General features: G+C 39.1%; 1 protein-coding gene across 3 annotated transcripts in view; it reads right to left on the bottom strand.

Annotated features, from left to right (window-relative positions):
• Positions 1-13,109, bottom strand: part of lsamp (limbic system associated membrane protein) — a 437,479-nt gene that overhangs the window by 55,060 nt on the left and 369,310 nt on the right. For all 3 annotated transcript variants that reach the window (XM_069703201.1, XM_069703123.1, XM_069703284.1), the window contains 2 exons: positions 7,710-7,854; positions 6,378-6,465 (listed from right to left, as the gene is read on the bottom strand). In XM_069703201.1, coding sequence (XP_069559302.1) covers positions 6,378-6,465; positions 7,710-7,854 — 233 coding nt within the window. The remainder of the gene's footprint in view (positions 1-6,377; positions 6,466-7,709; positions 7,855-13,109) is intronic.

Genomic DNA, 13,109 nt, shown 5'->3' with positions numbered 1-13,109 from the left:
ATATTTGGTTTCATGTTTCTTGTTAAAGTCAGGCCGTCCCCCAGCATTACTGATATTTTACTGCACCTCCCTGATTTAAAGCATCCCCTCCCAAACTACTCAAAATAATGTAGCTGTGAGACTTAGAGGGCCCACAGCCACTTTAGCAACTTTGTGAGGCTGTTCTTACGACTAACAGTAAAATGCTAAATGTTCACAATGGCACTGTAAGCACTGTATATTGTTTACCATCTTGCACATCTTGGTTTAATCAAATCAAATCAAGTGTATTGTCATTTTACCAAATATCTGTGCAAGGCAGAATGAGAGGGTGTTTCTCTGAGATCTCAGTGCAACAATAATCATAAAGAATAACACTCATTGCATAAAAAACATACTGTATATACCATACAACCGTCCCTGAGCCTGCATCCCTAAGATAGAAGGAGAGCCATTAAAATAGTGCTAGTTAAAATATATCATAATCATCATAAAATGGAATAAAAATAGATTGTACAGGTGCAATAGAATGTGCAAATTATGTACAATTTAAGCTCCAGTAAAATACTTTTATGTAAATTTGACTGGAATGCATGGGGGGGGGGGGTTAATTGTGTTGATTAATACATGATGTTGAGAGTAAGACAAAACGACTGGTCTGATTGGAAATATTTGAAAATCGCCAAAGTCGTAGAACAAAAAAGTCCATCATAGTTGCAGATGACTTGATTTTCCCACTAGTCCCATAAATTAACTTCAAGAAAGTCTTAGCTCATTCAGTATAGCAGTGGTTCCAACGGAATAAGCTATTAAGGGCCTGATTCACTAAAGGCTTGCGTGTGTAAAATCACGTGCAAACTCCACAACAACTGCAACAAAATTTCCGAGCAGATTTACTAACGACGTGCAGTGAGGATTGCGTCTTTCAAATGTGCAATTTATCACACGTTGTCCATTTTACTTGTTTTCCTGCATGCATATGTAATATTGGGCATTTCTGCTTGAAGGTGCAAAATACTGGGAGGGAACATGCAAATAGAACAATTTAGCACCCACAACGATATTTACCAAACCTGAAAGTAGAAACAGGAGAAGTGATGGCGTGGGTATTTTATAGTACGACCGAAAGGAACGTGTTAATCAGATGCACAAATCTGGAGAGACGGCTGCTCTTATTATTGTGGTGAGAAGGAGACGCAGAGAAACTAAGGAATACGCAGAGAACGTGGTTTTCCACCTGTGTAAACTTTTTTGATGGCAGAGGCAAAGATTATTCAGACATATGGTTTGTCCAGCGATGACATTTCTGAGTTATTGAATGAACTGAATGATGATTGACAGCCAACAACAAGGAGGAGGAGTCACAAAATACCAGCAATTAAAAAAACTTAGGACTCAGCATTTTCCTGTCTCTGGGTCGTTCCAGCGTATCGCTGCCTGGATATCCCACCCAGTCCCGTTATTCAGGTGTGCCGTCACAGGTCCTGAACGTGTCCCGCACAATTCACAGGTAGCGTCATAAGGATCACGAGCACTCGCGAGGTACTGAATGAAAAGTCACCTGCTCATCACAGAAAGATCTGGACCTGCTGATCGCTGTTTGTAAGAGGATCTCATCCACCGTCGCTCCTCTTTTATTTGCCGACATTTTAATGAGCTGTTTATTTTTTCTTTGTCTAATATTTTGCCATCTTCTCATAATTTCATCTATTGATCTTTTTGTTATTCCCACGGTATTGACTTCCTCGCTGATAATCTCCTATATAGCGTTTTGTTCTTGTTATATCAATATTTATTAATTTCAATGGAATCAGATTTCCTTTTCCTTTTGCGGTCGTTCTGTTAGAACGGCTGGAATCACTTTAACAGATGCAGATACCTCATTTAAATAGAGCGATTGGTACCTGATATCAAAGACGCAATTACTTTTAGTAAATCACCCGCAAAACAGGTGCAAACACCTGCAAACTTTTGGAATAAACACGCAATTTAGTACCCTTTATTTGAGATCTTAGTAAATTAGGCTCTAAATGTTTTAACATTTGAAATACTTTTCTTTTAAATTCAGAGAAATGTACTCTTGCCATCTGTCCTTTAGCGTGGAACGGTTTCCTTAATGAGAGCCGAGCAGTTTATACAGGCTTGAAAGCGCAGACTGCTCCCCTTCACCGGGACTGCTGTCAAACGCAACATCTACAGAGTATACTTTTTCCTGGTTGATCAAATGGTGGAATATTTAGCTTGAACTTTATGCAAACGGAAAAAGTCCAATCAGTGCAGCACAGTTATAATATAATTGGGTTCAAGTTCAAAGCATCTACTTTTCTATAATACGGCTTCATACGCTGAGCTCAAGTGAAATAGATAGGTGCACTTGATTTAAGAAAACTTTGCAACATTTTCTGAATCTACTATTAAACCACAGTTAAAACATCACAAGGGAAACTGGTGTATATCATGCACATACACACCCACAGTTGAATTCCCACACACGTATACAGGACAACTCTTAACAGCCTTGGCAAAAAAAATCAAAGTCAAACTGCCACGGCATGGCCATCAGTTTAACTTCTGTGTCTGTGTTTCATAAAAATCAAATTGGATTGGGGTGAAAAGCCTGCCATTAGATTGGGATTCTTGTCATGTGCAGTGACCCTGCTGCCTGGCACCACTCGCCTGAGCCCCTGCAATCCACCATTTTTTTTTTTTTTTTTTTTTTCCATCAGCCACAAATTTACTTTGTCTGATCATTTGTTTTCCAATTACGTCCCTGTCCCTGCTAGCAGAAAATTGTCAGCTTTGGTTATGTGAACCCTGCTCTTGGGTCTGTAACCAGGGGCAATGTTCGATGCTTGGAACATTTTCCTACCCATTAAAAGATGAAGGCAGGGTGAATTATTATCCCGCAGAGTTGATTGGGTTTCGCGGGGGTTGGTTGAGGAGCTGCGTGTGATGATGTAGTGGTACCACACACAAAGAAACATTCTTATCTTCTCCGGGTAAAAGACTTCAGCCAGAGTAGAAACCGAGTGGATAAAACTAGACCAAAGCGGAAGCTGACGTCAAATAAGTGGCGAGTCGCTCATGAAGCGGAGCGGCAGTTAACTCATGCATCCGCGTCATTCAATCTGTATTCCGGATTCAGTTGCTTGCTCACATCTGTGTTAAATATCTGAACAAAATCCGAACGTAAGTAAAAAGTCACAGTATTTGTTCACAGCAACACATTCACAATAATTGCCAGGAACCTACGCCTTCCACACCGCACCGCAATTTAGATGAAAGATGCAGAACTGAACCTAAAGGAGACAATTACACCCACAGAGCAGGGGAATACAACAGATGAGCGTAACAATGGCAACAAAATTGAATGGGACTTTGAGAGGCGGAGAAAAGAAAAGGGGGACAAAGTAGCAAGGAAAGAAAGCAGCAGAATCAATGTTTGGCTATAACTGTCACATTAGCTGTGATAAACGAGACCGCCATCTGAAGCTCTGGAAGTCGACGCGGGACATTCCAATGATCAAGCGCTGAATAATCGGACACAATGGATTCTGGGAAGGAGAAGCAATTTGCTACCAAGGATCCGAGAAGAGCGGCATCCATTCATATATTGACCTTTGAAAACGCTATTAATGGAGGATATCCTCAGTTCATAGCAGGATGAGAAGTTCTCCAGTAGACTATTGTGTGGCGAAATCACACAGTGGTGCATGTCCTCCTCTGGCAGGATGTAATCTTTACCTGACAGTCAGTAGGTTCGAAATGGAAAGCGCAGTGAAAAACTAAAAACAACTATTGGTGAAATACGCTGAGCTACAACATTAGATAGACACAGTACTCTGTCATCTGTCTTTGGGGTTTTCTGGACAACGTACAGATGACAGTTGAAGCATCCTTCTTTTGAAAGTAAAACACACAATGATACACCCCCCTCACATACTTGCAAAACAAACGAGCAAAGTATAGGCGATCCCATTTTTTGCACAGACGTCTGTTAGGCAGCCCGATTTTGACAGGTTAAGAGCCATTTCTGCCAACTAACTGTGGCGTTGGAAAACAAGACTACACGGACTTGGCAAAGGTATTTTGATGGCTGAGGAACTCGTTCTTTTTTGGGGGGCCTTGATGCACAGCTCAATGTTTTCATTGCTTTCATGGTCCCAAGAGGTTGCTAGCAATTCAGAAACATTTTAGGGGTTTAAAGAATAACTAAAAGGGCCAAGTAGTTGTGACAGTTATACAAAAAGACTGTGGAGCTGCTGTTACAGACAAGTCAGAATATCAGAATAAGGGTTTTAATGAGACCACTATTGCCAAGGGTACTTGTGGGATGTGTTTCTCTTCATTAGATAGGGTGTAGTTAGATAGAGGGAAGTCCAGAGACAGAGAACAAATAGTAATGGGATAAATGTAAAGGGTACATTAAGCCAGGTAGCTGCAGCACACAAATAGGGTATCATACACTGTAAATCCCTCATGTCTAATTTAGGAAAAAAGGCTTTTGATTTTTCTTGAAAGGAATAGTTCAATGTTTTACTTGCCGTCTGAAAAGACTGACAGATGGAAATGTCTAAGTGGGGCCAGGAGCATTGTTCTGTTCAAAGGGAGTTAAACTTTTCTCTCAGCACCTCGGAAACTCACAAATTAATATTTTAGATCTCATTTGTTTAATTTAAACCAAACTATGAACTTGGGGTTATGCAAAGCTAAGTTTACAAGCTGCCTGCTCCAATCATGAAACAAATTTGAAAAGAATCCTAGGAAATATGAAATATAATAAACCAGAGGAATAAGAAATAATTTAAATATTGGCGAACTGAAAGATTTTTAAGCCGAGAATTGTTTTCAGATTTTTCTGGTGGTTTTTTTTTCCAATTTTTTTCCAATTTTTTTTTACAGATTTTGTGCATACAAACTTAATGATGCTCCATTTAGAGTCTGGTGAGAGTAAGTAAAGTTCAGATCAGGGAAACATGGTTCAACACGACACCTATTCAATCCACAGCCTGCTGGGCCATATACTGCTAATATTGTTATTAACCCGCACATGCAAATTGGTGCAACAAACATAATGCTGTAACTGTTATTTGCCAGTTATTTGTAACCATTAATTGAATTTTGCATTTTGTGTATTCCTGGTGATTTTCCTATGCGGCCATTTTGCTTTGACATTGAACAGCCCTGAGTTCAGTACTTTATAAAGCAAAATAATTATGTTATATTCTGAGACACAGAAACCCAGTGCAAAGATCTGAGAGCTGGAGTGATGAGTGTCGCTTTCCTGTTAACCGGTCTCGACCTGAATAATCTTTCTCACAGATTTATTAGATGGACACCGTTACGCTGGCTGACTAAACATTAAAGCCTCAATAGACTTACTGAGATAGAAGTCCTTATTTCTTGGTAAGGTGACAGCAGACCAATTTTAGTATTTTCTTAAGGTGGATGTTATAATTCAAGTCTGTGTTTATAGGTGCACCAAAGCAGCACCAGTTATTTCTCCTTCATCCTTTTTTTTTAAATTTATTTTGAGGAGGTTTTGACAAATGCGATTGTTGGATTTTTCAAAGTGTCACAGCCTCATAGTGATACTGCTGTGTAACTTAGTGCAACGTTACAATTAGTTGTTAGTGCTATCTGTTAGCAGATTTCACATCACTGCATCTGCAGAATCACACACACAAAAAAGAGTGATGGGGACGTGGGGGCCACTGAACATGACTATGAATATTGTCTCAGCCCTCACAGGTACAACACATTGATGATGTTACAGAATTGGTTCTTTTTTAATCTCGGGAGCTGAAACCTTAATAACCTGAAGACAACTTGTGAAATACAGTGTGAGAAAGAGCAAGAAAACTTTTGTGAAAAAACAACAACAGCATTTCCACCCAGCAGGCATCGGATCAAATCCTGAAGCACCTTTTCTCCCTCTCACTTTCATGATCATCTCTCGCTCTCATCTTTCCTGCCGCCTCCATGCAGGAGAAATAACTTTGAAATGGAAAACCGCTGCTGAAGGCTTTTCAAGAGCACTTAAGATTCATTTGAACTGGAGCAAGAAACCCTGCTGCTGTTGAAGGCATTTGTGACATATGGCTTGTGTATTCTCAAAATACATATCGCACATATTTTCCTCGTAGACACCTCAGACGGACACATTTACACATTCAATAATAGAAAGTTCTGACACTGATGTCTGCAGCTTGTATAGTCTTAGACAATGGTGTCTCTGAGTTTGAGACATTTTAAACATAATTCAAAGTGTGCTGAACAATGATAACAGTAGTTTGTAATCTGTCCTGTATGTGTTTTTTTTTTTTTCCACACAAGTTCAATCTTTATATCTTTTTAGCTGGTATGAAAAAGTGCTGTGCTACATATCTGCAGCTTACCTTGTACAATGAGGTAGACCTGTGAAGTCTTGGGTTGCTGCTTGGTTTGTATGGAGCAGGTGTATGAGCCCTCATCATATACATCCACCTAGACACAATACAACAGAGTATTATTCATCAGAGTGAAAGCAAGTTTATGTACTTATCACAATATCACTGATAGACTTTGTTATTTGTTTTAACAGATGTATTGCTTTGTCTTTATATTTCCCTGTACTTAAATAGATATGACCAAAACAATTATTTGTGATTCTTGAACGTGCAATTTAAGTCAGTCTCAGGAATTTCTACAGAGTGATAACAAATGTAAAACCTTATTACTATTATTGTATTTTGTTCTTCTTCCCAATGGTTTAGTTCCTTATCTCTCATCACCCTCAAGCTGAAAACACACAGGCGCTGTTGTATGAAGGCATTTTTGTGTCTTTATTTTTCAAGCAAGCTTTGAGAGCAAATTTCTCACACAGCAATCAAAGATAAGTTTGTAAGTGCAATATATATAAACTGAGATTTTAACTATTTGTAATGCAAACAAATTTGCTTCAGAATTCAGAATGTTGATATTTCCTGAATGTATCTACAATATATTTTCCTATCTTGCCATAATATATCTGATTTTGATGGTTAAACTGTGTTTATCCTTATTTTTATGCAGAAGATTGTGATCTTAGTTTAGTGATTTGAAGAGTGAGACAGGGCATGTTGACTTCATTAACATTGAAATTGTTTTTCTGTTGCCTCAACCTCAACTACACATGCGACTCTGGATGCAAACCCCGGACAATGATATCAAAATCCTGCAGTTTGCCTTTGAAACTTTACTCTTCTTTGCTTCTAAACTTTACTTTATGTAAACCTAAGCTAACCATCCATGCTCCTGCTTCATATTTAACATGAACAAGCACTTTTCCCAATATATCACACTAGTTTTAAGTATTAATTTATGCTTAGACTTTTTTTTTTTTTTTTTTTTTTTTTAAAAACATTCCTGTCTTCACATCTTGTCATTTCCTTTGTCTGTTCATGCTTGAGAAGGCACAGGAAAAGTAATAAATCAAAAATTAAGAATGCAGTGGAAAAAAAACCTCCCTCTAACTGAACCTGCTGCATAAATAAATGAATACATGAATAAGATAAATATTTAAGGAACACGGCTCCTGCTCCTAAAAATAATCAATTTAAGTCAAAGTTTGTGTTTATTACAGACATGTTTCATGATTTCTGAATAATATCTTTGAAATGAAAAAAACATCCCCAACCTCTAAACACTACTGTCATCTCAACTCCGCTCCACATGAATCCGATGTGTAAGGACTGCAGTGCATTTTTTACCTTTTGTATGCGTAGGCTGTACTCCAGCTGTCCTTTGGTGACCAGATCTACTCTGGGGTCCAGGGACCACTTGTCCTGGCCGGCAAAGATGATGTTGGATCGATTGAGCCAGGCCACCTTGGACACTTTGTCATCAACGTAACACCTACGGGGCACAACAAGAGCAAGTGAGGTCATTAAAGGAAATAGAAATAGAAAGATTTGGTTACTCATTAGATGATCCGGTAAAAAAAAAAAAAAAAAAAAAAAAAGGTGCAAAAAGAAGGGCATTAAACGGTTTTTTTTTTTTTTCATTTTGTGATGTACAATTTTGGAAGGAAAAACAAAATGTGGACTTTTGAAGATGGATAACAAACATATAAAATACATTATACAGAGAAGGCAGGCTGTATAAAAGACAGGTGCTTTAATGATTTCTACACACATTCATGTCTACAAACAGTGGGTCAAGCTGGGAATACTGCAACACAATGCAGCCGTGCTATGTTTGATGCTGTTCACCAACAGAGGTGGTTAACCTATAATCAAACACCTCAGCACTCCATTTATCCTCAGGTCAAAAAACAAAACTAAAAATTGAGCAGCATCTCTTACTCCCACCCATTCTTCCTCATTGCTTCCCTCCTCCCCCCTCATCCCTCCGTTCCTCTCTCCCTCTCTCTCTCTCTCTCTCTCTCTCTCTCTGAGAAATACATCTCCTTCACCAGTGAGCCTTTTCTTCTGGACGGGAAAGGACACCGGTATCCTCTTGTTTACTCGTTTTGCGTCCTGTCAGAGCATTACGCCAAGTAAACTCAAGCTAAGATATCTCACACGGGAGGGAAGGGAGCAGCGCGTCTTCTGTAATGAATAAATGTAAATGTGAGAAGACGTCGGAATCAATGAGAATGGATATCAGCTGTAATGCAAGCCGACAGTGGATGCGCCTCACATGCAAATTCAGGTGACTTCCTGAGCCTTGGCTGTGTCGGATTGGGTTTGGGCTACAAGAGAGTAGATTAGTGAGGCAGTGAAGTGAGGCTGTTTTTGGCAGGTGACCCCGGATGATGCACAAAAAGTAGAGGTGCAGTCACCCCAGCCTGTTTCCCAGTGGGAGCCGGATGTCAGATTTGCTGAAAGTTTGTACTCGCAGCTTGAATCCCCGCTGATGTTCCTTCCCTTTGTGTGGAACTGTGATAACTCACTGTATTTACCGACTCGCTTTGACATTTATCTTCCACTTCCCTCACTCTGAAGTGTTTATCCAGTTCTGTTTCAAAAATCTTCAGAGCTCTCATCAAAAGAGACAATTTAAAAGCGAGCTAAAATAATTCAGCCACATTTTTCTGTAATCACAAATAACTGCAGTATGTGGACAACTGTTTTCCTCCAAAAGAAACGATCCATAATCCATAGGAAATATCTGTAGCACTAAAATAGAGCCCGAGTCACGTATTCAAATCCATACATCATTTATAGTTTCGTTTATGACTCAGATTTCTTTGGAGTTTTGAGTTTTAATCTTTCCAAACCATCCATGAATGATGCGGCCCCTGCGGTGCATGATTCATGCAAGTTACTTGCTCAAACCATAGTCGAGACCTTGGTGCTTTCAAAAATCACAATTTCCAATTCAATTCAATGCACAACACTGTGCACAAGACATGAACACATTTCACTGAGCAGAACTGTGATTTTTTTTTTTTTACAGCATGAGATGTGTCTTTGTAAACACCTCTTAATTGTCATGCCCATGTATAAAATAACTGCTGATGTATTTCCCTGTGTGAAACACTTTCCCTTTAGACTGTATTTGCTTTTTGAACCGTATTGCCGTCATATGAACGTTTTAAATATGCAAAAATGATTGCGTGTTGAACAACCCCTACTTTTCTACGTGCTAATGCCCTATATTTGCACACACTGACAAACTGAACAGCTTTCAGGTGTTTGCAGTAAACTGCCCTGGCTGACTGAACGGTTGCATCTTGTTTGCTTTCACTGAGCTTGCTTCCTCTCCGCCCTCATTACCTCTTGTCTCCTACCGTGAAGTAACTGCAAGGAGGTGGAAAAACAAAAAACACAGAAGTGGAAGCCGAAACAAGACGTGCGCAGGCATACGTTTTCCCCATAAACATAAATTACACTAAAAACCATGTTGATACTGAAGCTGAATCTTAAAGCTTTAGTACGGGACTTTTACATCTAAATGTTACAGTCAAGCCAAACAAGTTCACACAATGCTGATTAAACCTATCACCGCCAGATAAATCTCTCTGTATTGTAAAGACGTTTTTACATCTGGTGTCTGGTGAGACATTCCTGCACTGGCCGGACGAATGCAAACTGTCTTTGCTCTATTGGCAGAGCATGTGCACCACAGACCAAGCCGGCTAACTTCGGGTTAAGCCCTTTGCTAACTTTAAAGGCGTGGAAATAATTCAGTCACGCGCCTCTTCTACACGTAAATCTTATGGGGCAAAAATCTGTCATTTTGCAGGGATTGAGACAGCGTTTTCTTTATTTATCCACAATTCATCACCAGTAGCAACATAAAGGCTACAGACGTCCACTGGCCGAGTCGAACTTTCCGTTCAGCCGGATCCTGACTTGAAAGAGGATAAAATCATTTAATCATGCAGCTCTTCCAGACTTTCAAAATTTTATCAGACCAGATGAATATATTTCTAACAGTGAAACGAGCCATTTCGCACGGTTATGACACCTTTTATTTCGTTTATCCATCTTTTTTCCATCATTCTACAGCTGTGACAGTAGCAAAGGAGCAGGCTAGGACGGAGCTTATGACATAAGCAGATGTCAACAGGTTTTTGTAATAACCCTCACTGGCAGAAGGGGGAGGCAAAAGTTATTAACGGCAGGTTTATTCATATTAAACAGCTGTTCACTGCACAAAATTTAAGATTTACGTACCACAGTATGTTCAACAAAACAATATATCCTGTACATGTAATAATGTAGTGGTACAAAGCAGGCAGTTTGTAATGTACAGGCTTCCAACGATTAGCTTTCTGCTCCAGCAGTTACCGGTGCTGATGTCAGACACATATCCCTCAATTCATCACGGTCCTCATAGTCCACTCCCGAGATTTATCACGTGATTAATATGTATATGTTAAATATTTGAAACTCCTCAAGTAGATTTGAGATAAGAAATAGGTAATTGAAAGAAGTGGCCATTGTACTAGAATTTGGCACTGAAAAAAAACAAACAAACTAAAATCTAAATCTAAATCTAGATCTAAAAATTACAGCAATGAAGTCAACAGAAACAGCAGTACAGATGACATATGATGATGACATATTACAGTGCTACTGTGCATAGTACAGTTCTACATTGTGTAGAAGGACATTTGCCGGTTCTAAACACCAACATGTTTATCAAACCAGAATGTAAAGGACAGATGGAGCTGCAACAAAATTGGACACTTTCCTCTAAGGCAATCTGAAAAACATCAACTGCTACTTATAGTGGCTGTGCTAATTAGCACTGCTCACCACGAAGATGCCATACAATAGTCATAATGAGGAGGGCAAAGTTAGGTGTTTATAACAATGTGATCTTCACAGTGGCCGTTCAGATCAGTTCATCAAGATCACAGTGGAGACTCATTTAGTTAGTTAAGCTAATGCACACGGTCCAGTTTTCCAGGTCACAAGCTTACTATTATTGAGTAAAAAGCTGATTCTTAAAAATCATATCAATAAAATATATCAAGTATTACGTGGCTAGGTCAACAGATGCTTTTTATCCATGTTGATAAATCACATTCCAGACTATCTATCCATTATACCAGCTTTAGTCTGCAGAGGGTCGTGGGGGTGGTGGAGCCTATCCCAGTTAATATTTGGTGAAAGGCAGGGTACAACCTGGACAGATCACTATTACATCACAGGGATAACACAGAAAGACAGACAACTCCACATTGACAGTTACGCTCATTTAGAGTCACCAAACACAATCACCAATATCTTTATTTTGCTGAGGCTTTTTTCAAAAATTGTGATGTGATTTTAAAAAGTTTAAGTGTTTTTGTGGTAAATTTGTGTGAATTAGCAGTAATTGCAAGCTGAGGAGACATTTTTTGATAAAGAGTCATGTAATCTGATCTTTATTTATTTTTATTTTTTTTACTTAGAGAATAACATACTTGAAGTTAAGAAGAAAAATCATGAGAGACATAGTTTTACAGAACAGTCAGTCTGTGAGTGCAATATAGAAAACAAATTACATCTGCTATAAAAAATAAGTGCTTTACATTCCTTTTAAATAATATTAAATTAACACAAACTGATGAACAAAAACAACATGCAATCTCTTATGACTAGAATTATGTATAAAACAAATTTGACGTATCCTTCATTCCCTTTGATAAGATTTCCCACAAACCCACCCATCCTTTAGTGTTTTTTCCGGTTGTTCCAGCTTGTCCGGTCAACCAGCATGTGACCTGTTTTGATGATGAGACGAACGGATGAAGCGTTGACTGACTGTAAATGAGGGGTTGTTTAGTTAATATGATGAGTCTACCTTAGGCTGTAATACCTAACCCAGACATAACCCAGTGTTTCAATCGAGTACTTTCTTTGGGGAAAAAAAAAATCGCAAGAATTGCGCAAAATTTTGAGCTCCCGCCAATGTCATAGACATTAACATCGATTATTGTGATCACAAAAATTGCAATTTCTTGGAGTGCCTAACCAATTTGTTTGGACAGTGGGAGGATGCCAGAGCACCCAGTGAAAACCCACACAGGCCGAGTGAGAACACGCCAAGACGACCACTTAGTTTGAACCAGGAACTCTCTTGCTCTCTTTATTTACGTATTTGACAGGGAGAGTGAGTGAACATTGATGTAAGTATGCAAAGCGTCACCCAAGGGTTGTATACATGCGACAATGTAGGCTCCCTGCCACCATCTTGCCATCCTAGACAGTGCAAACCGCTCCATCATCATGCACCACCGTGCTGCCCAGCTTCCAGACATCCCCAGACCAAGTAAAAAAAAAACATCTTGTTTACTGATATATATAAAAAAATAAAAAAATAATCCTATTGATTTAGACTTACTACTATATCAGTGTACGATAAGTTAGTAGTGTGCTGATGATGTAGACGATTCTGATGATCTTTCACCAGAGAAGCAGCAGCTGCTATACAAAGTCAGCTGTTTGAGGCTAGTTAACAACAGAAATGTGGTTACCAAGGTGTGTTTGGGGCCACGATACTTATATCACTATAGCTTATTAACATATTCCCGGGACAGCTTTCAAACATGACATAAAGAAGGAGGACATGTTATATGTTCTCCTTCTTTATCAGGCAGAGGGATGCACACCCAATTACACCCTCTGTCTAAGTGAGATACCTCACAGCGAGCTCGAGTATCCCTCATAGTG

This window comes from Brachyistius frenatus, unplaced genomic scaffold (genome assembly GCF_029030835.1).
Source record: "Brachyistius frenatus isolate BFR_SWC_R1_liver_20210118 unplaced genomic scaffold, ASM2903083v1 Contig_1, whole genome shotgun sequence".
In the NCBI taxonomy this organism is placed as follows: Eukaryota; Metazoa; Chordata; class Actinopteri; family Embiotocidae; genus Brachyistius; species Brachyistius frenatus.
This window is presented reverse-complemented; position numbering and strand designations above follow the sequence as displayed.